Raw genomic sequence first — 25,178 nt, 5'->3', positions numbered from 1 at the left:
CCAGGATGACTTGCTTCTACACTAATGAGTTCTTGGGTGACTGATGAGCCCAATGCAGGGACTTCCAGTCTCTGTCACAGGTGGGGCAGATGGTGGTTGAGGGGACGGGTGGGTGGGGTGCTTGGGTTGTCGTGCTCCTTCTGCTTTTTGCGCTTGGCTTCCGCTTGCACCCTGGCGAAGTGAATCGAGGTGTTTGGCGCCTTCACGGATGCTTCTCCTCCACTTTAAGCAGTCTTTGGCCAGGGATTCCCAGGTGTTGGTAGGGATGTTGCACTTTATCAAGGAGCCTTTGAGGGTGTCTTTGAAGTGTTTCCTCTGCCCACCTGGGGCTCGCTTGTTGTGTCGAAGCTCTGAGTAGTGCGCTTGTTTTGGGAGTCTAGTATGGGGCATGCAGACAGTGTGGCTCGTCTATCGGAGCTGATCGAGCCGTAGTCAATGCTTCGATGCTGGGGATGTTGGCCCGAGCGAGAACACTGACGTTGGTGCGCCTATCCTGCCAATAGGATCTTGCGGAAGCAGCATTGGTTATACTTTTCCAGTGCTTTGAAGTGCCTGCTGTACATAGTCCATATAGGAAGGCGGGTATCACTACTGCTCTGTAGACCATGAGCTTGGTGCTGGGTTTGAGGTCCTGGTCTTCAAACACTCTCTTCCTCAGGTGACCGAAAGCTGCACTGGCACACTGAAGGTGGTGTTGGACTTAGTCATTTATGTCTGGCCTTGTTGACAGTAAGTCCCTGAGGTATGGAAAATTATCCACGTTGTACAAGGCCTTGTCATGGATTTTGATATTCTGGGGGACAGTGCTGTGTGGCGGGGGCAGGTTGGTAGAGGACCTTTGTCTTACAGATGTTTAGTGTAAGGCCCATACACTCTTGCGCTTCGGTGAAGGTGTTGACGATGGTTTGGAGTTCAACCTCCGAGTGTGCACAAATGTAAGCGTCGTCTGCATACTGAAATTCAATGACAGAGGATGGGACGACCTTGGATCTGGACTGGAGGTGATGGAGGTTGAACAATTTCCCGTTTGTTCTGTAGATTAACTCCACTCCAGCGGGGAGCTTATTGAGGGTGAGGTGGAGCATTGCAGCAATGAAGGCTGAGAAGAGCGTTGATACAATGATACAGCCTTACTTGACTCCGGTTCGTACATAAGTTGGGTCTGTGATGGATCCATTGGTAAGGATCACAGCTTGCATGTCATCGTGGAGCAGGTGAAGGATGGTGATAAACTTTTAAGGGCAGCCGGAATTGAGGAGGACACTCCCATAATCCCTCAAGGTTGACCGTGTCGAAGGCCTTTGTGAGGTCAAAGAAGGCCATTTACAGGGATTGGTGCTGCTCCCTGTATTTCACTTGAATTGGACACACGGTGAAGATCATGTTCACTGTTCCCCTTAGTGGGTGGAATCTGTTTTGTGACTCTAGGAGAAGCTCTTCAGCCACTGGGAGAAGGCAATTGAGGAGGATTCTTGTGGTGACTTTCCTTGTAGTAAACGGCAGGGAAATTCCTCTCTAATTACCGCATTCGGACATGCCAACTTTCTTGAAGGTGGTCACAATTACGGCGTGTCTCAGATCTCCTGGCATGCTCTCCTCCTTCCAAATAAAAGAAATGAGTTCATGGATTCGTGCCAGTAGTGCTTCTCTGCCATGCTTTAGTGCTTTGGCGGGAATTCCATCTACTACTGAGGCCTTGCTCTTCAGTTGTCAGATGGCCTTTTCAATCACATGCTGGGCAGGGCTTGTGCTGAGGTGGTGACTGGTAGCATGCTGCGGGATGGAGTCGAGGACAGAGTCTTGGTTAAGGAGATCTTCAAAGTGCTCCTTCCAGCAGGCACTGACTTCCTCTCTGGATGAGTACCTCTCTGTTCTTGGCCCTTACTGGGGTAGGAACTTGGGTGATTGGGCCATAGGTCTTGACTGCGTTAAAGAATCCACACCCGTTGTGGTTGTCGGCTAGTTGCTGGATCTCCTGCGCTTTCTCCACCCACCATCTGTTCTTTAGGTCGCGAGTTTTATGTTGGATCTCGGCCTTCAGACGTCTGTAGAGCTGCTTTCTTGCTCTCGAGTTGTGTTGCTGTTTCCAGTTCAAGAATGTCTTGCACTTGCGGCTTATTAGCTCTTGGATCTCCTGGTCATTCTCGTCGAACCAGTCTTGATGTTTCCTGTGACCAAGCGTCTCTTCACAGGTGCTAATTATGGAGGGCTTGAGGGCAGACCACACGCTGTGGACACTCTGCCTCTCTGAATGACTGGGAGTCATCAGGTTGGATGTGAGGCGCTGGCTGAAAACGGCTTTCTTAGTAGAGCATTTGAGTGCTCCATCATCGATTTTCCTGCAGCATTGTTTCTGTTGCCACCGCTGCTTTGGGGCTACATTGATAGCGGTGACAGAACAGATTAGACGGTGGTCTGTCCAGCAATAGTCAGCTCGTCGTGGCGTGGATGATATGCATGTCCTTGCGGTCTCTCCTGCTCAGACGATGACCTAATCTAGCAGATGCCAGTGCTTGGAGCGAGGGTGTTGCCATGAGGCCTTGTACTTGTCTCTCTGAGGGAACACGGTGTTGGTTATGATGAGGCCATGTTCTAAGCATTTTGTCAGGAGGGTACCGTTGGAGTTGGTTTTCCCTAATACCTTTCTGCCAATCACACCTCCCCAGAGGTCTGTGTCCTTTGCAACTTTGGCCTTAAATCCGCCAAGGAGGATCTGCCTGTCGCTTGTTGGGACTCGGGTCAGGGATTGTTCAAGGCTGGAGTAGAATTCCTCTTTGGTCTCGTCTGTAGCTTCCAGTATTGGGGCATACGCACTGATGACCATAGCGCACTGGTTCCGGGCTAGGGTGAGCCGAAGGGTCATAAGGTGTTAATTTATCCCGCAAAGGGAGTCTCTGAGATGTCCAACTAGCTCATTTTTTAATGGCGAAGCCTACCCCATGGAGGTGGCGTTCTTCTGGTTTACCGTTACAGAAGACCACCACCTTGTGCCTTGAGCTGGCCTACCCCTGCTCACTGAGTCTCGCTTAGGATGGTGATGTCTATGTTGAATCGTCGGAGTTCCCGAGCAACGATAGTACGGCGCTCCGGTCTGTCGCTGTTGGGGTTGTCCATGAGGGTCCTGAACTTCATTTTAAAGGGTGGAGGTTGCCTGTGCGTGAATTCTTTTAACGTGGCCATTTCACACCAGCTACCACTCTGGCTTGACCAAGCAAGGTCTTAGTCCAGTGGCAAGGGGATCCAAGACGATTGGAGGCCAGGCTCCGCTGCATACGCCTAGTACGCACGCGCGCGCGCGCGCGCGCGCACACACACACACACACACACACACATACTCCTATCCTCCTTCCTCCTTCCTCCTCCCCACAGGTCCCATCTGCCTATGTTTCATAGGGGGCAGTGTAGACCTCCCGACCTCGCTGTTTGACTGTGCTGCACCATTCCTCGGCCTCGACCTGGCTGCTGGGTCTTGGGTCCTGACCACGCTCCTCGGCCTTGACCTCGCTTCGAAATACGCAGCCAATCAGCTACCTGGCTCCCGGTGACGTCCCACTTTGATCCCGCTGCTCCCTGTGGTGGCTAGCTCCTCTTCTTATCCCCGGTGTTGCTGGTGATGTCTGCACCCAGCTCGAGTTGGCGCTGCCGAGAGGTCTGGCCACATATCCGCGGCATATCTAAAACCACCTATTTCCACCGACGTAACTTTGCCCAGCTCCGCCCTTCCTCAGTTCATCCACTGCTGAAACCCTCATCCATGCCTTTGTTACCCCTAGACCTTGACTATTCCAATGCACTCCTAGCTGGCCTTCCACATTCTACCCTGAGGTCATCTAAAACTCGGTAGCCCGTGTCTTAACTCACACCAAGTCCCAATCATCCATGATCCATTCCTGTACTTGCTGACCTACATTGGCTCCTGGTTAAGCAATGCCTCAATTTCAAAATTCTCATCCTTGTTTACAAATCCCTCCATGGCCTCGCCCCTCCCTATCTCTGTAATCTCTTTCAGCCTCACAACCCCACAAGATGTCTGTGCTCCTCAAATTCTGACCACTTGAACATCCCTGATTATAACTGCTCAACCATCAGTGGCCGTGCCGTCAGCTGCCTGTGCCCGAACCTCTGGAACTTCCTCCCTAAACCTTTCCGCCTCTCTACCTCTCTTTCCTCCTTTAAGACTCTCTTTGAAGCCTACGGGTTAGAATTTCCAAAAAATTCACCAGCGCCGAATTGATGCCCAAAATACCACTAAGATTCTCAAATTATCGCCGGCGAAAAATACCATTTTTTTTAAAAAAAGGAAAAAAATCCGTCCGGCAAAAAAAAATGGAGGTTATACCCCGATTCGCGGCGGAAAATGGAATCGCTGGCCGATTGGGCGGTTCTTTAAAAAAAAATGGCCGATAAAACACAACAAATATATTTTTAAAAAACGTAAAATAAAATAATCAACTAAACAGTCTCGGGACCATTTTCACCTGAATCATTGTAAGAATTTTAAAATAATTAGTAAAAACCCATTAACGTACCTTTTTTTGGAGGGCTACTTATCTACGGCCCAGCTCCGCTGCTTCTCGTGTGCGTTTTTTTTTCAACTTGCCTACGGGTCACCGCTGAGTCAAAAATCGGGCGATGGTGGTCCATGGGCGGTGCACGCCGGCAGTCCTCTCCCCAGCGGTAAGCGGTACTTCGAAACCACCTGCGGAACTCGGTTGAAGTTTTTGCCAGCCCGGTACTCACCCAAAACGACTAATGCCGCCGAGAAACCGGATGGCGATGGAGTGGAAATTCTAGCCCTAACACTTTGACCAAGCTTTTGGTCATCTGCCATAATTTCTTATGTGGCTCGGTGTCAAATTTATTTGTTTTGTCTGCTAACACTGCTGTGAAGCGCTTTGGGCCGGTTCACTACGTTAAAGGCGTTATATAAATAAAAGTTGTTGTAATAGATCATTGTAATGCCATATGCAGATGTTTTACTTTAGGTAGCTTCAGTTAACATTGACTGAAATTGTTTCACACATGGATTAAAAGGTTGTTTTATTCATTTTAGCGAGGTCTACCCGAAACAGAGTTTAAAGATGAAGATCACAGCATATTTCAGTCAGCTGCCTGCCAGTGCCTGGAGGAAGGGCATGCAGCTAAACTTTTGGAAATTCTACAAGATGGACAAAACAAGGTACTACTGTAACTTTTAACAGGGCTACTCTGTTTTGTATCGATACAGGTGCGACGTCCAAAATCCGTAAAATGTTCAGGAACCTGGACCGGGCAACCCTGTCTGACTTCGGGGCCTCGCCGCTGACTGACTCTGGGGCCTCGCCCGCCCGCGCGACCTCCGCGGCGGGCCCCGGACGGCCCGAACAGCTCCTCGGCCGGTATCCCCACCCCCGCCTCATTTCTGACGTTCTGAAAATACCCGAACCTGGGCTCGGCTGTTTCCAGATTCGTGACGTCAGAAAGACGTTCCAAAGTCCGGAAAAACGCGAACTTCGGAAAGGCCTCGGTCCCGAGGGTTCTGAATTTGGGACGCTGCACCTGTATACTATTAATTATCTTGCTTTCTGTCAAAAAGTAACTGGGTTAGCAATGTGGACAAACATCTATCTTTGAAACTTTGTACTTCTAAATCAACTACTTTTCACGAAGTGCAAATAACTTAAAAACACCAAGCCAAGGAAGATCTGTTGCTTGACTTTAACATTCTGAACTGCAAATTTTTAAATTAGGAACACATTTTCTATCTTTGATTCAATAATTCTTTGGGGTATGTATGTTGGAATCTTTCAGTAAATTAACATGGCTCATCTTAAATATTAGAATCAGTATCCAACAGTTTATCTGGGATCAGTGTACAATTTCCTGCTTCAGCAATAGCTAATATATTGATTACTTTGCTGTGATCTTTCCTATAATTCTATAATCATCTTTTCTATAATTCTACAGTGATGAAGTTTAAACTGCGTTTCTAATTGAATATCATGCAATTTAAAGGGGCTAGTAACATAATTGAAGTCATTGGCATTTTAGTTATCTGATTTGAAGATCAAGTTTTGTTTAAAATGATTTAATGTCTTTTTTTAAAAACTGACAACAATGGTCTCTTACACACTTAATCCCATCATATATTTATTACAGCACCATAGTAGCCTTTTTTTCTTTAAAAAAAAATTATAAACCAGGCTAATATTTAGCATTTTTCATAGATAAATAGATGGAACCATGGAATATGATCCCTAAATGTAATAAAAATGGAACTTGATTGAAAAGATTAAAACAGTGACCCTGCTTGTGAAGTTTTCAAGAATGAGCAGTCCAACCAGGCCTCTAGTTTTAAAAAAAAGTCTTTACACAGGAAGGAAAAAAGAACTTGCACTCACTTCCAACAATATAACACTTCCTCACAACTGCACTAATGTTACAGCTTAGATGATATGCTGAAGATCTCAAACTCATAACCAACTTGGAGTTGAGAATGAAGCATACAATTCCTTGTTGAAACACATTGAACCAGTTTTTGGGAAAAGCTCCAATAGCCCATTGTGCTAATGGTAGCAGCTGCACCTCGACAAGACAAACTCTACCTTTTTTAAGCTAACGTTTTGTGAAGAAATCAATGCAACATCTATGTGTTTAATTTACCATTCTATTTTCTGTTTCTTTCCCTCGCCCTCATTTAATATCTTACAGGACTTTGTTATCTGCATGGGCTGGAATCTGGTTGGTCCTATTGTCAGTTGTGCTTTGAAAGACGAGCAAGAAACTGAGCACAGGGAAAACTGCTTGAAAATACTAGACCATGTAGTACAGGTAAGTGAATATACACAAAGCAATAGCTATCAATCAGAGTGCAAAGCTTGTTGCATTTGTTACACATTTTAAGAAGAAAGAAAAAAATCTTCACACGAGATGTCTGAAAGCCCTACACAACAAATGAATTACTTGGGCCTTCGCTGAGCTGCTGTGCAGCTGGCTTTGCTGGGCTGCCTGGTGTGTTGGGCTCTGCAGGGCTGCTGTGGATGATGGGTTCTGCTTTGTGGTCAACCGTGGTGTTGGTTGCCACTGGTGGATCAAAAAAGGTAAGGTCCAAGGTGAGTTGCTCACGGTAGTCCGTCAATCTGAGTTTGATTTGGTCCAAGTGTTTCCGGTGAATGAGTCCATTTGAAAGTTTGACCTGAAACACCCTGCTGCCCTCTTTGGCTATGACAGTGCCGGGAAGCCACTTGGGACCTTGGCCATAATTTAATACAAATACAGGATCATTGACTTCAATCTCGCGTGACACATTTGCGCTATCACGGTATGCACTTTGTTGAAGCCGCCTGCTCTCTACCTGTTCATGTAGATCAGGGTGAATTAACGAAAGCCTTGTCTTAAGTGCTCTTTTCATGAGCAGTTCAGCAGGTGGGATCCCAATGAGTGAGTGTGGTCTCGTGCGGTAGCTAAGCAGGACTTGGGATATTCGAGTCTGCAGTGAGCCTTCAGTTACCCTCTTCAAGCCTTGCTTGATGGTTTGCACTGCTCTCTTCCTGATCATTGGACATGGTTTAAACGGGGCAGATGTGACATAATTGATCCTGTTACAGGTCATGAATTCTTTGAACTCAGCACTGGTAAAACATGGCCCGTTGTCGCTCTCCAGGACATCGGGTAAGCTGTGTGTGGCAAACATGGCCTGCAGGCTTTCAGTGGTGGCAGTGGATGTGCTAGCTGACATTATCTCACATTCAATCCACTGGAGTACGCGTCTACAACCACAAGGAACATTTTACCCAAGAACAGGCCTGCATAGTCGACGTGTAGCCGAGACCAAGGTTTGGAGGGCCGAGACCAAGGTTTGGAGGGCCAAGACCATAAACTTAGCGGTGCCTCCCTGGGTACATTGCTTAACTGCGAGCATGTATTACATCTGTGAACGCAGGACTCTAAGTCCACATCGATACCGGCCCACCACACATGGGATCTGGCTATCGCTTTCATCATTACGATGCCTGGGTGGGTACTGTGGAGGTCATTGATGAAGGTGTCTCTGCCCTTCTTTGGGACCACTACTCGATTGCCCCACAGAAGGCAGTCTGCCTGTATAGACATTTCATCTTTGCGCCACTGGAACGGCATTATTTCTTCCTGCATTTCCACTGGGACACTGGACCAGCTCCAGTGAAGCACACAGCTTTTGACTAAAGATAATAAGGGGTCCTGGCTTGTCCAGGTTTTGATCTGCCGGGCAGTGACGGGTGATTGCTCACTCTCAAATGCTTCCATAACCATGGCTAGATCTGCGGGCTGCGCCATTTCCACCCCTGTGGCAGGCAATGGCAGCCTACTGAGAGCATCAGCGCAGTTTCCTGTGCCTGGCCTGTGGCGGATGGCGTAATTGTATGCGGACAACATGAGCGTCCATCTCTGGATCCGGGCCGATGCATTGGTATTTATCCCTTTACTCTTGGAAAACAGAGATATAAGTGGCTTATGGTCAGCTTCCAATTCGAATTTTAGCCCAAACGGGTATTGATGCATTTTCTTTACCCCATAGACACACGCTAACGCTTCTTTTTCAATCATGCTGTAGGTTCTCTCAGCCTTAGACAGACTCCTGGATGCATAAGCAACCGGTTGCAGTTTCCTGAAATCATTAGCTTGTTGCAATACACACCCGACGCCATATGACGACGCATCACATGCTAGTACCAAACGCTTACATGGATCATACAACACAAGCAATTTGTTTGAGCATAACAAATTTCTCGCTTTTACAAAGGCATTTTCTTGGCTTTTGCCCCAAACCCATTCGCCCCCTTTTCATAGTAAGACATGCAGTGGTTCTAGCAGTGTGCTGAGACCCGGTAAGAAGTTACCAAAGTAGTTCAAGAGTTCCAGAAATGACCGCAGCTCCGTCACGTCCTGTGGCCTCGGTGCGTTCTCGATTGTCTCCGTCTTCGCGTTGGTGGGCCTGATGCCATCCGCCACAATCCTCCTTCCCAGGAACTCCACTTCAGGCGCCAGGAAAATGCACCAAGCGTTTTAACCTGAGCCTCACGCGGTTGAATCGACTAAGAACCTCCTCCAGGTTCTGCAGGTGCTCGACTGTGTTCCAACCTGTGACCAAGATGTCGGCCTGGAAGACCACGGTGTGCAGGACCGACTTCAGTAAACTTTCCATGTTTCTCTGGAATATCGCCGCCGCTAATCGGATTCCAAACGGGCATCTGTTATAAACAAAAAGACCTTTGTGTGTGTTGATGCAGGTGAGGGCCTTTGATGATTCCTCCAGTTACTGTGTCATGTAGGCTGAAGTCCGATCAAGCTTCGTGAATGTCTTTCCTCCTGCCAGCGTTGCAAAGAGGTCGTTGGCTTTTGGTAGTGGGTATTGGTCCTGCAGGGAGAAACGATTTATAGTTACTTTGTAATCGCCACAGATTCTGACAGTGCCGTCTCCCTTGAGGACTGGGACAATAGGACTGGCCCACTCGCTGAACTCAATCGGTGAGATGATGCCCTCGTGTTGCAGCCAGTCTAGTTTGATCTCTACCCTTTCTCTCATCATGTACGGTACTGCTCTCGCCTTGTGATGGATAGTTTGCGCCCCCGGAATGAGATGAATCTGCACTTTTGCTCCTTGGAATTTCCCGATGCCTGGTTCAAACAGCAAAGGAAATTTGTTTAAGACCTGGGCACACGAAGTGTCGTCAGCGGGCGATAGCGCTCGGCCATCGTCCCAGTTCCAGCGTATCTTTCTCAGCCAGCTCCTGCCAAGCAGCGTGAGACCATCGCCACAGTGGTAGCTTGTGCACTGCTCCATCGTAGGAGACCTTTACGGTAGCACTGCCGTAACCCTAAATAAAGGAATCAGTTCTTTAGTGTAAGTTCTTAGTCTCGTGCGAACTAGAGTTAAGATTGGCCTTGAGGCCTTGTTGCACCACAACCTTTCGAAAGTCTTTTTGCCCATGATGGATTGGCTCGCGCCCGTGTCCAGCTCCATTGACACCGGGAGTCCATTTACTTCAACAGTCAGCATTATCTGGGGACAATTCGTGGTGAATGTGTGCACCCCATGTACCTCTGCCTCCTCTATCTGAGGCTCTGGTATGTAGTGATCCTCCGTGGATCTGTCCTCCTGCAATGTGGTGGTTTGCAGGTTTAACAGGCTTAGCAGCTCACCTGCACACTTGTTGCAGGTGTCCCATTGTTCCACAGCCCTTGCAAACGTATCCTTTGAATCGGCATGAATGGAATCTCTCAGCACACAAGTGCTGCTACAAGTACTGTGATGTTGTTTTCGAATCATAACTTACAGGGCAGGTCACACATAGCTGCAGCTACACGTCCGCAGCGCCAACAAGGCGTTAAAGGCCTTGCATTCATCACTCTTGATGGTGGACTCTGAGACATCTGCGGATGTGTAGCTGCAGGTATGTGTGACCTGCCCTGGAAGTTATGATTCGAAAACAACATCACAGTACTTGTAGCAGCACTTGTGTGCTGAGAGATTTGCTTAATATTGTCACTGATGGCAATGAATGCCTGAGCTATCGTTATGGCCTTACTCAAGGTTGGGGTCTCTACAGTCAAAAGCTTGCGAAGTATGGTTTCGTGGCCAATGCCAAGTACGAAAAAGTCTCTGAGCATGTGCTCCAAATGTCCTCCAAATTTGCAATGTCCTGCAAGGCGTCTCAGCTCGGCGACATAACTCACCACTTCCTGGCCTTCAGACCTTTTGTTGGTGTAGAACCGGTACCTCGCCATCAGAACGCTTTCCTTCGGGTTCAAATGCTCTCAGACCAGTGTGCAAAATCGTCGTACGATTTCTCCGTGGGTTTCGCTGGAGTGAGCAGATTCTTCATGAGGCCATATGTTGGTGCCCCACAGTCGGTGAGGAGGATCGCTCTACGTTTGGCAGCGCTCTTTTCCCCATCTAGCTCGTTGGCCCCGAAGTATTGGTCGAGCCGCTCCACAAAAAGTTTCCCAATAATCTCCCTCTGAAAATTTCTCCAGGATGCCCACTGTTCTCTGCATCTTTGGGTTCGCTATCTGTATCGTGTCACCAGTTGTTATGTATGGAGAATGAGCTCACAGTGTTCAGTCTGACTCTAAGTAAAGTGTGACTGTAGTCTTTTATTGCAGGTCTCTAGAGTGCCTCTCCACCTGTGAAGCCTTCTGAAATACCTGTGCTCCCAAGGGAGGGAGGGTGAACAGCCAGTTGCCGTGGTGCACATTGGTACCAACGATATAGGTTAAAAAAAGGGATGAGGTCCTACGAGACGAATTTAAGGAGCTAGGAGCTAAATTAAAACGTAGGACCTCAAAAGTAGTAATCTCGGGATTGCTACCAGTGCCACGTGCTAGTCAGAGTAGGAATCGCAGGATAGCTCAGATGAGCAGTGGTGCAGCAGGGAGGGATTCAAATTCCTGGACATTGGAACCGGTTTTGGGGGAGGTGGGACCAGTACAAACCGGACGGTCTGCATCTGGGCAGGACCGGAACCAATGTCCGAGGGGGAGTGTTAGCTCGTGTTGTTGGGGAGGAGTTAAACTAATAAGGCAGGGGGATGGGAACCAATGCAGGGAGACAGAGGGAAACAAAATGGAGACAAAAGCAAAAGACAGAAAGGAGATGAGTAAAAGTGGAGGGCAGAGAAACCCAAGGCAAAAAACAAAAAGGGCCACTGTACAGCAAAATTCTAAAGGGTCAAAGGGTAATAAAAAGGCAAGCATGAAAGCTCGGTGCCTCAATGCAAGGTGTATTCGAAACCCAGGAGAGGGCTCTGAGCTAGTTGGAGTGGGAGAGCTCAGATGAACAGGACCCCAAGAAAGAATGCAAAAGGCAGGAGGCAACAGAGCAGAGTAGCACTGGGGTAAGTGTAAACCACAAGGTGATAGGAAGGGACAATATGTATGAATATAAAGGGGCTGCAGGAGGGGTCAAAACTAAAAATCATGGTTTAAAAACTAGTATTAAAACACTCTACCTAAACGCACACAGCATTCGAAATAAAGTAAATGAGTTGACGGCACAAATCATTTCAAATGGGTATGATTTGGTGGCCATTACAGAAACGTGGTTGCAGGGGGGCCAAGTCTGGGAATTAAACATACAGGGGTATCTGACAATTTGGAAAGATAGACAAGAAGAGAAAGGAGGTGGGGTAGCTCTGTTAATAAAGGATGATATCAGGGCAGTTGTGAGAGATGATATTGGCTCTAATGAACAAAATGTTGAATCATTGTGGGTGGAGATTAGAGATAGGGGAAAAAGTCACTGGTGGGCATAGTTTATAGGCCCCCAAATAATAACTTCACGGGGGTGGGCAATAATCTAGGGAATAATCGAGGCATGTGAAAAAGGAACGGCAGTAATCATGGGGGATTTTAACCAACATATCGATTGGTCAAATCAAATCGCACGGGGTAGCCTTGAGGAGGAATTCATAGAATGCATACGGGATTGTTTCTTAGAACAGTATGTTACAGAACCTACAATGGAGCAAAGCTATCTTAGATCTGGTCCTGTGTAATGAGACAGGAATAAACAACGATCTCCAGGTAAAAGATCCTCTCGGAATGAGTGATCACAGTATGGTTAAATTTGTAATGCAGATTGAGGGTGAGGAAGTAGTGTCTCAAACGAGCGTACTATGCTTAAACAAGAGGACTACAGTGGGATGAGGGCAGAGTTGGCTAAAGTAGACTGGAAACACAGACTAAATGGTGGCACAATTGAGGAACAGTGGAGGACTTTTAAGGAGCTCTTTCATAGTGCTCAACAAAAATATATTCCAGTAAAAAAGAAGGGCGGTAAGAGAAGGGATAACCAGCCGTGGATAACCAAGGAAATAAAGGAGAGTATCAAATTAAAAACCAATGCGTATAAGGTGGCCAAGGTTAGTGGGAAACTAGAAGATTGGGAAAATTTTAAACGACAGCAAAGAATGACTAAGAAAGCGATAAAGAAAGGAAAGATAGATTACGAAAGTAAACTTGCGCAAAACATAAAAACAGACAGTAAAAGCTTTTACCGATATATACGGAAAAGAGTGACTAAAGTAAATGTTGGTCCCTTAGAAGATGAGAAGGGGGATTTAATAATGGGAAATGTGGAAATGGCTGAGACCTTTAACAATTATTTTGCTTTGGTCTTCACAGTGGAAGACACAAAAACCATGCCAAAAATTTCTGGTCAAGGGAATGTGGGAAGGGAGGACCTTGAGATTATCACTAGAGGGGTAGTGCTGGATAGGCTAATGGGACTCAAGATAGACAAGTCCCCTGGTCCTGAAGAAATGCATCCCATGGTATTAAAAGAGATGGCGGAAGTTATAGCAGATGCATTCGTTATAATCTATCAAAATTCTCTGGACTCTGGGGAGGTACCAGCGGATTGGAAAGCAGCTAATGTAATGCCTCTGTTTAAAAAAAAAAGGGGGCAGACAAAAGGCAGGTAACTATAGGCCGGTTAGTTTAACATCTGTAGTGGGGAAAATGCTTGAAGCTATCATTAAGGAAGAAATAGCGGGACATCTAAATCGGAATAGTGCAATCAAGCAGACGCAACATGGATTCATGAAGGGGAAATCATGTTTAACTAATTTACTGGAATTCTTTGAGGATATAACGAGCATGGTGGATAGAGGTGTACCGATGGATGTGGTGTATTTAGATTTCCAAAAGGCATTCGATAAGGTGCCACACAAAAGGTTACTGCAGAAGATAAAGGGACGCGGAGTCAGAGGAAATGTATTGGCATGGATAGAGAATTGGCTGGCTTACAGAAAGCAGAGAGTCGGGATAAATGGGTCCTTTTCGGGTTGGAAATCAGTGGTGTGTTGTGCCACAGGGATCGGTGCTGGGACCACAACTGTTTAAAATATACATAGATGACCTGGAAGAGGGGACAGAGTGTAGTGTAACAAAATTTGCAGATGACACAAAGATTAGTGGGAAAGCGGGTTGTGTAGAGGACACAGAGAGGCTGCAAAGAGATTTAGATAGGTTAAGCGAATGGGCTAAGGTTTGGCAGATGGAATACAATGTCGGAAAATGTGAGGTCATCCACCTTGGGGGGGGGGGGGAAAACAGTAAAAGGGAATATTATTTGAATGGGGAGAAATTACAACATGCTACGGTGCAGAGGGACCTGGGGGTCCTTGTGCATGAATCCCAAAAAGTTAGTTTTCAGGGGCAGCAGGTAATCAGGAAGGCGAATGGAATGTTGGCCTTCATTGCGAGAGGGATGGAGTACAAAAGCAGGGAGGTTCTGCTGCAACTATATAGGATATTGGTGAGGCCGCACCTGGAATACTGCGTGCAGTTTTGGTCACCTTACTTAAGGAAGGATATACTAGCTTTGGAGGGGGTACAGAGACGATTTACTAGGCTGATTCCGGAGATGAGAGGGTTACCTTATGATGATAGATTGAGTAGACTGGGTCTTTACTCATTGGAGTTCAGAAGGATGAGGGGTGATCTTATAGAAACATTTAAAATAATGAAAGGGATAGACAAGATAGAGGCAGAGAGGCTGTTTCATCTGGTCGGGGAGACTAGAACTAGGGGGCACAGCCTCAAAATACGGGGGAACCAATTTAAAACCGAGTTGAGAAGGAATTTCTTCTCCCAGAGGGTTGTGAATCTGTGGAATTCTCTGCCAAAGTAAGCAGTTGAGGCTAGCTCATTGAATGTATTCAAGTCACAGATAGATTTTTAACCAATAAGGGAATTAAGGGTTACAGGGAGCGGGCGGGTAAGTGGAGCTGAGTCCACGGCCAGATCAGCCATGATCTTGTTGAATGGCGGAGCAGGCTCGAGGGGCTAGATGGCCTACTCCTGTTCTATGTTCTATGTTCTTATGTTCCCTGGGGAATGAGCCCTCTGGTGGCTCTACAGAGTAAATACAAATCCACATAGATAACACTAAAACTTCAACTTCGATTAGGGTTACAAGTGTTAAGGTGGGGCTTGAGGCATCAACCTTCTGATTCGAGCTGAGCCAAACTGACATGTTATAGCTGTGGCTCAGTGGTCAGAAACTTGTGGGTTTAAACCCCACTCAGAAACTTGACCACATAATCCTAGACTGACACTTCAGTGCAGTACTGAGTGCTGCACTGTAAGAGGTACGGTCTTTCAGATTAAACTGAAACTCCTTCTGCCTTGTCATGTGGATGTAAGAAGACCCCATAGCACTATTTGGAAGGTGAGCAGGGGAGTTATCTCCAGTGTCCTGGCCAACATTATCCAACATTACTAAAACAGTCTGTCTGGTCATTATCACATTGCTTTTGGTAGGGCTTGCTGTGTGCAAATTGGCACTTCCTACATATACAACAGTGACTACATTTCAAAAAGTACTTAATTGGCTGTGAAGCATTTGGGATGTGTTGAGGGTGTGAAAGGCGCTGTAGAAATACAAGTTCGTTCTTTAATAAACTTTAACTTTTCCTTAGATTTATAAATTCACTAGTGGATCTCCTGCAGTTTTCTCACAGGAAGTCAGAGCAAAGTGAATTTCCCTCAAAGTACACGAGGGATGCTGTAGGTGAGGTGATGGGGATCTGGGGCTTCTGGAGCTTGTGAAGCTCTGTCTCGCTGTAATGTTTAGCTGACTGTGACAGACAGCTTTATAATATGAAAATTCTATTGAGGTGCTACCCGGAGGCATGATTGCATGATGATGCTTAAACAAGGAGCGTGTAACAAATATTATAGAGAGAGAGAGAGTCAAAAAAATAGAAGGCACAAAAACTTCTTGAGATCAAATTAGCTTGTCACAAAATTATAGAAATTTAATTCACAATGTTGTGTTTAATCCTTGTAGATAAGCAACCCAAAGGAACTTCTGGTGGGTTTACTTGAACAGATTGAGGAGGCTTTTGGAAATAATATATCTAAAACTATCTTATTGCTCCTGCAGCCGCTCCAGACAGGTAATTTGAATTTGTAAATCAATAAGTTTACTTTATAGAAGGCTATTACTAGGCTTATCTCAATGTACATTGAGGTGTAGATTCAAATATCTATCACACTACCAGATACAATACTATAAGAGTTGTATACTTTAATTATGCTGCTTTTAAAGAAACAAATTGTTACCAGAATGCTTTACAGAAGCAGAATTTGTCTTCAGGAGCTTTACAAATTTGTATTTTTATTTTAAAAATATTGCTGTGATTCTACACAAAACAAGCAATGTGATGATAGCTATTCAAGACCTGATTCCAAACTAGCACTGCTTGTAATATTAGGAAAATATCAAGTCAACTGAATTTATTTCTTGGAAGACCAACTTGCTTTTATTCGTTTTTGTTTTTAATGTTTTTAATATTCTGCAATAATGGAATTTTACAGTAGTTAGGATCTTAGGTTTTGCTTTTCTTGTGATAAATTATATCTTTAAATACTAGCATTTTTTTGTAGCAGTAGCTTTTACTTGAACTATTTCTTGGATTTAACTTGATAAAACTTATTTTTGTAGTGCTGTTAAAAATGAAACATAAAAAGGCATATTCTGTGGGACTGTCTCTTGCAACCATTCATAGCCAACTCTCCAAGCTACCTGTACCTTTCACCAATGAGCAACGCACACAAGATGCACATGAGCTTTGCAAGTGTTGTATGGCTGTTACCTCTTTTGTTAAACCATTTGTGGATGAAGTGAGTCAAGTGACAGAATCCAAGAGAAAACCTTCCTATAATGAACTAAAGGATGAACTACTGAAATTGTAGGTACTTAATTTTCAATTAGTTGATCGACACACTTTTTAACTAAGAGCTTTTGTCAGGTAAATTAATAGTCGAATTGGTATTTTTACAATTGATGTAGCTGTATGAGAAGTTTGGAATACCCACTGCTGTCAGCACAGTTACAACCATTAACTGAAGAGATTGAGGACAATTCATTGAGAACTTTTGCTGCTGAAATTCTGGTAAGTTTGATCTGCCCACACCACTTTATCTACCTGGGTGGTTCACTCTCAAACTATTGCTTTGTGCAGATTCCAAATAAATTAACTCTCTAAATTAAACAGCTTCCGACATTTAGTTCACATCAGTTTTGAAAAAAAATTGGTATTTGTCCAATTTCATTTTTTTATCTTGCATCATTATACAGCTAATTGCATAAATAAAAATGACCTAATTCCTCTAATCACAATTGTGAAAATAGATTGTAAAAATAGTGTGAAGTTCATTGCATTTCACAATTAGTTAGTTTCATGTACACCTTGTCTGGGTTGCAGCGCATTGTTTTGGGATGGCTCCTATTCCCCACACAGCAAGTCCCCAATCTCGGGGAGGTTTGCAGGAGAGGAAGGATGTCGTGGAAATCTAACTGTTCTAGAAAGGGTGAGAGTAGAAAATTACTCCTTTAACTCCCAAGATTCAGCTGATGGGATAACTCATTTTAATGACATCCGCTTCCCTGAACTGCCTATAACCAAGCACGGATGCCACAATCAGAAAGATGTATGAACATTGACCCGCTTTCATCAATGACGTGATCAAGTCTATAATGCCTTGATTTGCAAACAGCAAAAAACAGCTTTTGGAGTTGGTTTACAGCCAAAAGTGCGTCATTTCTTGACTACTCATCTTCAGAGTGCAGAACTCTGGAAGCAGATAGGTGTCAAGGTTTAGAAAAAGTATTAGAAAAAGTTAGAATATGGTATAATTATTTTAATCAGAGCTAAATTAAGAGAGAGAGTAGAGTAGGGAAGGACCAGATGAGCAGAAGTAAATCTACACAGTACAAGCTTCAGTAAAAGTATTAATAGTGTAGTCCTTTGTATTTATAGGCTGAATGCTGCTCCTTCCGCTCCTCTGCCTGCTCTGATGTTTCACACATTGGAGCAACATTGGAGCAGACCGGGAGCAGAAGGAGCAGCATGGCTGCATACCACTCCAGGGAGCGGTGCGTGCTGGAGCAGGAGAGCGATGGCAATGAAGAAAGCGACTGGATTGGACGTCACCAAGATCCAGGTCGCTGATTAGAGCGAGGGCAGGAACAACGAGGTCAGGGCAAAGGAACGGCGGGAGACTGCAGAGCAATGTGATCGGGGCCTAGGAGAGTTGTGAGTTCGGGGCTCAGAAGAGGCGTGGGCCCAGGGGCAGCACAGGCCAGCCCACACTGCGATATGTGAGTGCACAAGGTCCGCAGCAGTGCTGGTCTCCAGTCATCTTGGTTAATCCTTGCTCCTGGACCAAAACCCTAGCTCTGTCAAGCCCGCGTGGTGGCTGGTGTACAATGGACACCACACTTTATAAAGAAAAAAATCCACGCACAGGCATCTTCCACCTTTCAAGATTTAGTTCGGGACCTGGAATATTAGGTCCTTCATTGAAACACCTGTGAACTTTTTGGCGTGGAAACAAGTCATCCTTGATTCGAGGGACTGCGTATGATGATGATGTGATGAAGCACATTTTTACAAGGACCTGTCGAATTAATATATAATGTAGCATAATTCATTTTTGACTGCACTTTACAGAGAGGAATTTATTTTGAAACAAGGCTCCTAGACCAAATATTTTAATACATCTAATCCACACATGTCTTTATTAATTTGAGAGAGAAGTTTATGTATATTTAAATAAATGCCATCCTCCTCTGTAGGTTTTCCTGGTAGCAATTGGTGAGTCGCTTCCTGTCTTGATGGTTCATCAGTTGCTGCAGTCCAGAAAGAAACTGCGGGAGATTGACCCTTTGGAAGAAGATATAAAGTACCCTACAAATTCACTGGCATGCCTGGCATATCTTCTATTTGTTCAGCATATCGGTATTAATCAATTTCCAGCTGTATACAGGTGTGTAAAGATGAAGGTCCATTATTTTGCACTATATTGTGGGTTTTAATGGAACATGTAACTTTAGAATTTTTTAAATTATTATTGGCTAGATGCTCCCCACTTGAGAATGTTGTGTTGGTGGCAACCTCAAGCTACTCTCTCTGGAACTCAAACCACCACCCCGGTGAAATATCTTCATTCATTCGTACAACTTTCTTAATTCTTCTATTGGTCTGCTCTTAATCTATTTGAGACACCATAGAATATTTTGTTATATTAATGGTATTTTACAATGCAAGGTCTTCACCGTTCTATCTTGAAAGACTTTTTTTTTTAAATAGCCAAATTATTTTTGTGTTCTTTCCAGTAATAAAATGAAACTTCACTGATGCAACGTGGATGCGTGGGAAGAATAACTTCCAAAAACAGAATTCGATAAATGCCGGTGGTTACAGTGTTCATTATACTAGAACGTGGCAAAATAAGTGCTAGTTTAAGACACAAGTTATATGGCACTAGGGTAACGTTTGGTTGCTAATAAGCCTCCGGGTTTTACAGCTTTCTATTAACAGTCGTGCAATCACTATTGCTAAAGTAACCGCCCCAATGACTCAGCAGGTTTATTCACTCAGCATCCAGGTTTGCTCCCTGGTCTGTGCTGTGTTAGTTGATCTCAGCCAGGGCAATAATGGGGCTATAAAAGTTGACTCTGGATCTGCTAATACTCATTTTCAAGACTTGCACATGAATAATGTTCCACTTTGGGGAGATACCACAGGACAACTGTTGCCCAGTAAGATGTCAGCAGCTTCAGGCGGGGACAAAAGAAAATTAGTTAGGGAGGGGGAATTCCAGAGAGGTACACATTATACAATTGTGGAATGGTCACAGCAGGGAAGAAGGCCATTTGGCCTGTCGAGCCCATGCCGACTCTCAGCTAGTCCCACTCCCTGACCTTTCCCCTTAACCCTGCAAATCTTTTTTTCTTCAGACACTTATCCAACTCCCTTTTGAAAGATAAGATTGAGTCTGCCTCCACCACCCTTTCAGGCGATGCATTCCAGAACCCAACCTCTTGCTGCGTAAAAAAGTTTTTTCTTGTGTCGCCTTTGGTTCTTTTACCAATCACCTTAAATCTGTGTCCTCTGGTTCTCAAATCTTCTGCCAATGGGAACAGTTTCTCCCTCTCTCTACTCTGTCCGGGCCCCTCATGATTTTGAACACTTCTATCAAATCTCCTCTCAATCTCTGCTCCAGTGAAAACAACCCCAGCTTCTCCAGTCTATTCATGTATCCATTCCTGGAATCATTCTTGTAAATCTTTTCTGCAAGAAATGTGAATGGTATTTCATTAAAAAAATCAGTTTTAATGTGCCTAATATGTTTGTAATGTAATTTTTAAATTAAAACTCTGCTTTACAGCCCTGGGTACTTCCTTCAATTTAATGTGGAGTATATAGCTGCACTAATAAGCAGGTAAGTTAAGTTAATACATCTGGAGAATTATTGCACTGATTAATTATGTAATTTGAAAGCTTGATTTTTAAACAGGTTTTAATGTAATAGCCCCAATCCTTTTTTCTGGTTGCTTTCTCCCCTTCTCCTGTCTTAAAGATATTGCAGGGAATGGTAATCTCCCCCGACCTTCCCCATGAGGCCTCTGTTCACCGTTAAATTCTGCAGGACCTGAGGGAAACCCGTTCTTCCAGGTTTCCCAGCCGCAATCCGGGCCTCCCAACCTCCGAGTTAAAATCCTGCCCATTGACTCTTCTGTTGGACAGGACCATGCTGTTGGCCACTCTTAGAAGCCTAGACTGTGAGTGTCAACAGGATCTAGGAGCGAGCGGGCGGGGGAGGGAGGGAAATAAATCACGGATGAACCCTATTCTGTCTGCCCCCGATGTCCAGCAGAAGTTGTTGGATAGTGGTCGGCAATGGCATTTCTTAGCCTAAAATCAGCTAACTCATTACAGAACAGGGATTCCTGAAATATATTTTCCAATATTACTGTGCTTTACAGTTAAAGACTTTTGATGCTTTATAGACAAAATAGTTATTCGTAATGAAGAAAGAACAGAATAAAATTTTTGAGTTAACATTAAAGTTGAGTCGCCTTGCCAACAACTTTTATCTTCATGAATATTTCAAGATTAGTAACTTAAATATTAATAGGTTACAGGTTTTGTTTTACAGGAAGCCATTGTTTTCGGTGCTCGTCACAAACTCCGTTCCCTAGACACTGACTCCATCCCTGTCCTCAACACCTGTCTGAGGCTGAACCAGACTATTCACAACCTTGGTGTGATTTTTGACCCTGAATTGAGCTTGTGGCCACATACCTGCAGCGTAACTAAGACCGCCTATTTCCATCTCTGTAACATCCCTTTGCCTCAGCTCATCCCCTGCTGAAGCCCTTATCCATGCCTTTGTTACCTCTAGACTTGACTATTCCAACGCACTCCTGGCTGGCCTCCCACATTCTACCTTACGAGGAAAAGCAATGTGTGAGGAGGTCACAAATAATCTGCAAAAGGACATAGACAGGCTAAGTGAGTGGACAAAAATTTGGCAGATGGAGTATAATGTTGGAAAGTGTGAGGTTATGCACTTGGGCAGAAAAAAAAATCAAAGAACGTTATTATTTAAAGGAGAAAAATTGCAAAGTGCTGCAGTACAGCAGGACCTGGGGGTACTTGTGCATGAAACACAAAAGGTTAATATGCAGGTACAGCAAGTGATCAGGAAGGCCAATGGAATCTTGGCCTTTATTGCAAAGGGAATGAAGTATTAAAGCAGGGAAGTCTTGCTACAGTTATACAGGGTATTGATGAGGCCACACCTGGAATACTGCATGCAGTTTTGCTTTCCATATTTACGAAAGGATATACTTGCTTTGGAGGCAGTTCAGAGAAGGTACACCAGGTTGACTCCAGAGATGAGGGGGTTGACTTGTGAGGAAAAGTTGAGTAGGTTGGGCCTCTATTCATTGGAATTCAGAAGAATGAGAGGTGATCTTATCGAAACGTATAAGATTATGAGGGGGCTTGACAAGGTGGATACAGAGAGGATGTTTCCACTGGTGGGGGAGACTAGAACTAGAGGGCACGATCTTAGAATAAGAGGCCGCCCATTTAAAACTGAGATGAGGAGAAATTTCTTCTGAGTGTTGTAAATCTGTGGAATTCGCTGCCTCAGCTGTGGAAGCTGGGTTATTGAATAAATTTAAGACCGAGATAGACAGTTTCTTAACCGATAAGGGGTTATGGGGAGCGGGCAGGGAAATGGACCCGAGTCCATGATCGGATCAGCCGTGATCGTATTAAATGGCGGTGCAGGCTTGAGAGGCCGGATGGCCTACTCCTATTCCTATTTCTTATGTTCTTATGTAAACTAGAGGTGATCCAAAACTCGCACCAAGTCCCACTCAGCCATCACCCCTGTGCTCGCTGACCTACATTGGTTTCCAGTTAAGCAATGCCTCGATTTAAAATTCTCATCCTTATTTTCAAATTCTTCCATGGCCCCGCCCCTCCCTATCTCTGTAATCTCCTCCAGCCTCTCAACCCCCCGAGATGATTGCGCTCCTCTAATTCTGCCCTCCTGTGAATTCCTGATTGTAATCGCTCAACCATTGGTGACCGTGCATTCTGTTGCCTAGGCTCCAAGCTCTGGAACTCCCTGTCGAAACCTCTCCGCCTCTCTACCTCTCTTTCTTCCTTAAAGATGCTCCTTAAAACATACCTCTTTGACCAAGCTATTGGTCACCTGTGCTAATTTCTAGTTATGCAGATCAGTGTCAAATTTTTAGCACAAAATACTGTGAGGCGCCTTGAGATGTTTCACTATGTTAAAGGCGTTATATAAATACAGGTTGTTCTTTCAAAAGATTGTAAACATTTTATGCAGTATAACTTTTACGATGGGTGAAACTTCCAGTTTATAATTCTAAAACTTTTTGTTTCTGACTGCATAAAGTAACTTTGTTTATTCTAATGGCAGGACAGAAGAGTCCATTTTGTCTAAAGGACTGGTAGGTATATTTGTTTACTGTACCTAAAGTGCCTGTTTAAAACTTCTGCTGAATCTTCAAAGCTTGTTACAGTTAACTTTTACATTGCACCTAACAAATGCATTTGTCTAACAATCAAAAGTATAAATATCTTCTAGTGTGACAGATCATTTTTATTTTATTTTAATTCACTTTAAATATTTTTTGATGAATGAACAGACACATATACCTATTTTAATCTTTTTTTTTTAAAACAGGAATTGTATGAACATTGTTTATTAACAATTGAAGATGATAATCTTTCCCACAAGTATTTGGAAATCAAAAACTATCTTAATGTTCCACAGGTAATCCACAACTTGAGCATAAAGCAAATGTATATGTGGCTCATGCTTTAATTTACAGCAACATATAAAAAAACCTAGCAATTGTAACAGATTATAATATGTACTTCTGGCTACCATTTTAATGGGTTATTTCTCAAATTTCTGCCTCTAGGATTTGATGAAGGTGATGACTCTCTGTCCATTTGAGCATTTGGTATGTATTAATGCAATTATATGAAATGACTTCTATCTAAAGATTTTGGAATGCTTTTTAGATTTAACTATTGGAGTGGTGATAATGGGGGACTGCAATTATCCTAATATAGACTGGGATAGTAACAGTGCAAAGAGGGGAAAGAATTCTAGAACTTTTTTGATCAGTATGTTTCCAACCCAACAAGGAAGGAAGCAGTGCTGGATCTGGTTCTGGGCAATGAAGTGAAGCGTGTTTTAGCGAGGTAGCATTTGGGGAACAGTGATCATTTTTTTTGTATTTGTTCATGGGATGTTGGCATCGCTGGCAATGCCAGCATTTATTGCCCTTGAGAAGGTAGCGGGGAGCCGTCTTGAATCAAGGAGGTGAAAGAAGTCCTACAGCACTGTCAGGGAGGGAGAGCCAGGATTTTGACCCGGCAAAGATGAAGGAACGGTGATGTATTTCCAAGTCAAGATGGTGTGTGACTTGGAAGGGATGGTGTTTCCATGCGACTGCTACCCTTGTCCTTCTAGGTGGTAGAGGTAGTGAGTTTGGGAGGTGCTGTTGAAGAAAGCCTTGGTGAGTTGCTGCAGTGCATCTTGTAGATGGTATGCACTGCAGTCACGGTGCACCTGTGGCGGAGGGAGTGAATGTGGTGGATGGAGTGCCAATCAAGTGCGCTGCTTTGTCCTGGATGGTGTCCAGCTTCTTGGGTGTTGTTGGAGCTGCACTCATGCAGGCAAGTGGAGAGTATTCCATTACACTCTTGACTTGTGCCTTGTAGATGTTGGAAAGGCTTTGGGGAGTCAGGAGGTGAGACACTCGCCACAGAATACCCAGCCTCTGACTTCTTGTTACCGCAGTATTTATGTGGCTGGTCCAGTTAAGTTTCTGGTCACTGATTACTCCCCAGGATGTTGATGGTGGGGGATTCGGCAATGGTAATCCTGTTGAATGTCAGGTTGGATTTATTTGTATAATATTTGTAGAAGTATAAATAAGGATTTATTGTCAAATTTAATGAGTTCCCTTCCCCCCCACCTCGTTCTGGACGCCTAATTTGTAACCTGCGCCTGATTTTTTAATGTGTAGAACAGGTTTTTTCAGTTTTACAAAAATCTTCACTGGCGCCATTCTACTTTAGTTTGGAGTACATTTTCACTGTGGAAACTTTCAAATCAGGCGTCAGTGGCCGGACACGCCCCCTTTTGAAGAAAAAATTCTGTTCTAAACTAGAACTGTTCTACCTGACTAGAACTGCAGAAAAAAAAATGTGGAGAACTGCGATTTCTAAAATAGTCCGTTCTCCACCAGTTGCTCCTAAAAATCAGGCGCAAATCATGTGGAAACTTGGGCCCATAGACCGGTCAGCTTGACCTCAGTAGTGGGTAAAATGATGGAATCAATTATTAAGGATGTCATAGCAGCGCATTTGGAAAGAGGTGACATGATAGGTCCAAGTCAGCATGGATTTGTGAAAGGGAAATCATGCTTGACAAATCTTCTGGAATTTTTTGAGGATGTTTCCAGTAGAGTGGACAAGAGAACCAGTTGATGTGGTATATTTGGACTTTCAGAAGGCTTTCGACAAGGTCCCACACAAGAGATTAATGTGCAAAGTTAAAGCACATGGGATTGGGGGTAGTGTGCTGATGTGGATTGAGAACTGGTTGTCAGACAGGAAGCAAAGAGTAGGAGTAAATGGGTACTTTTCAGAATGGCAGGCAGTGACTAGTGGGGTACCGCAAGGTTCTGTGCTGGGGCCCCAGCTGTTTACATTGTACATTAATGATTTAGACAAGGGGATTAAATGTAGTATCTCCAAATTTGCGGATGACACTAAGTTGGGTGGCAGTGTGAGCTGCGA

At 44.4% G+C, this 25,178-nt stretch overlaps 1 protein-coding gene across 1 annotated transcript in view; it reads left to right on the top strand.

Annotated features, from left to right (window-relative positions):
- Positions 1-25,178, top strand: part of glmna (glomulin, FKBP associated protein a) — a 39,971-nt gene that overhangs the window by 1,517 nt on the left and 13,276 nt on the right. Inside the window, exons 2-11 of the mRNA XM_070886601.1 lie at positions 5,054-5,179; positions 6,691-6,810; positions 15,815-15,923; positions 16,472-16,718; positions 16,820-16,922; positions 18,608-18,798; positions 20,203-20,256; positions 22,780-22,810; positions 23,047-23,136; positions 23,288-23,329. Coding sequence (XP_070742702.1) covers positions 5,054-5,179; positions 6,691-6,810; positions 15,815-15,923; positions 16,472-16,718; positions 16,820-16,922; positions 18,608-18,798; positions 20,203-20,256; positions 22,780-22,810; positions 23,047-23,136; positions 23,288-23,329 — 1,113 coding nt within the window. The remainder of the gene's footprint in view (positions 1-5,053; positions 5,180-6,690; positions 6,811-15,814; positions 15,924-16,471; positions 16,719-16,819; positions 16,923-18,607; positions 18,799-20,202; positions 20,257-22,779; positions 22,811-23,046; positions 23,137-23,287; positions 23,330-25,178) is intronic.

Source organism: Pristiophorus japonicus, chromosome 8, assembly GCF_044704955.1.
Source record: "Pristiophorus japonicus isolate sPriJap1 chromosome 8, sPriJap1.hap1, whole genome shotgun sequence".
Lineage (NCBI taxonomy): Eukaryota > Metazoa > Chordata > Chondrichthyes > Pristiophoridae > Pristiophorus > Pristiophorus japonicus.
The sequence above is the reverse complement of the archived record's forward strand: the minus strand, read 5'-3'. Positions and strand labels throughout refer to the sequence as shown.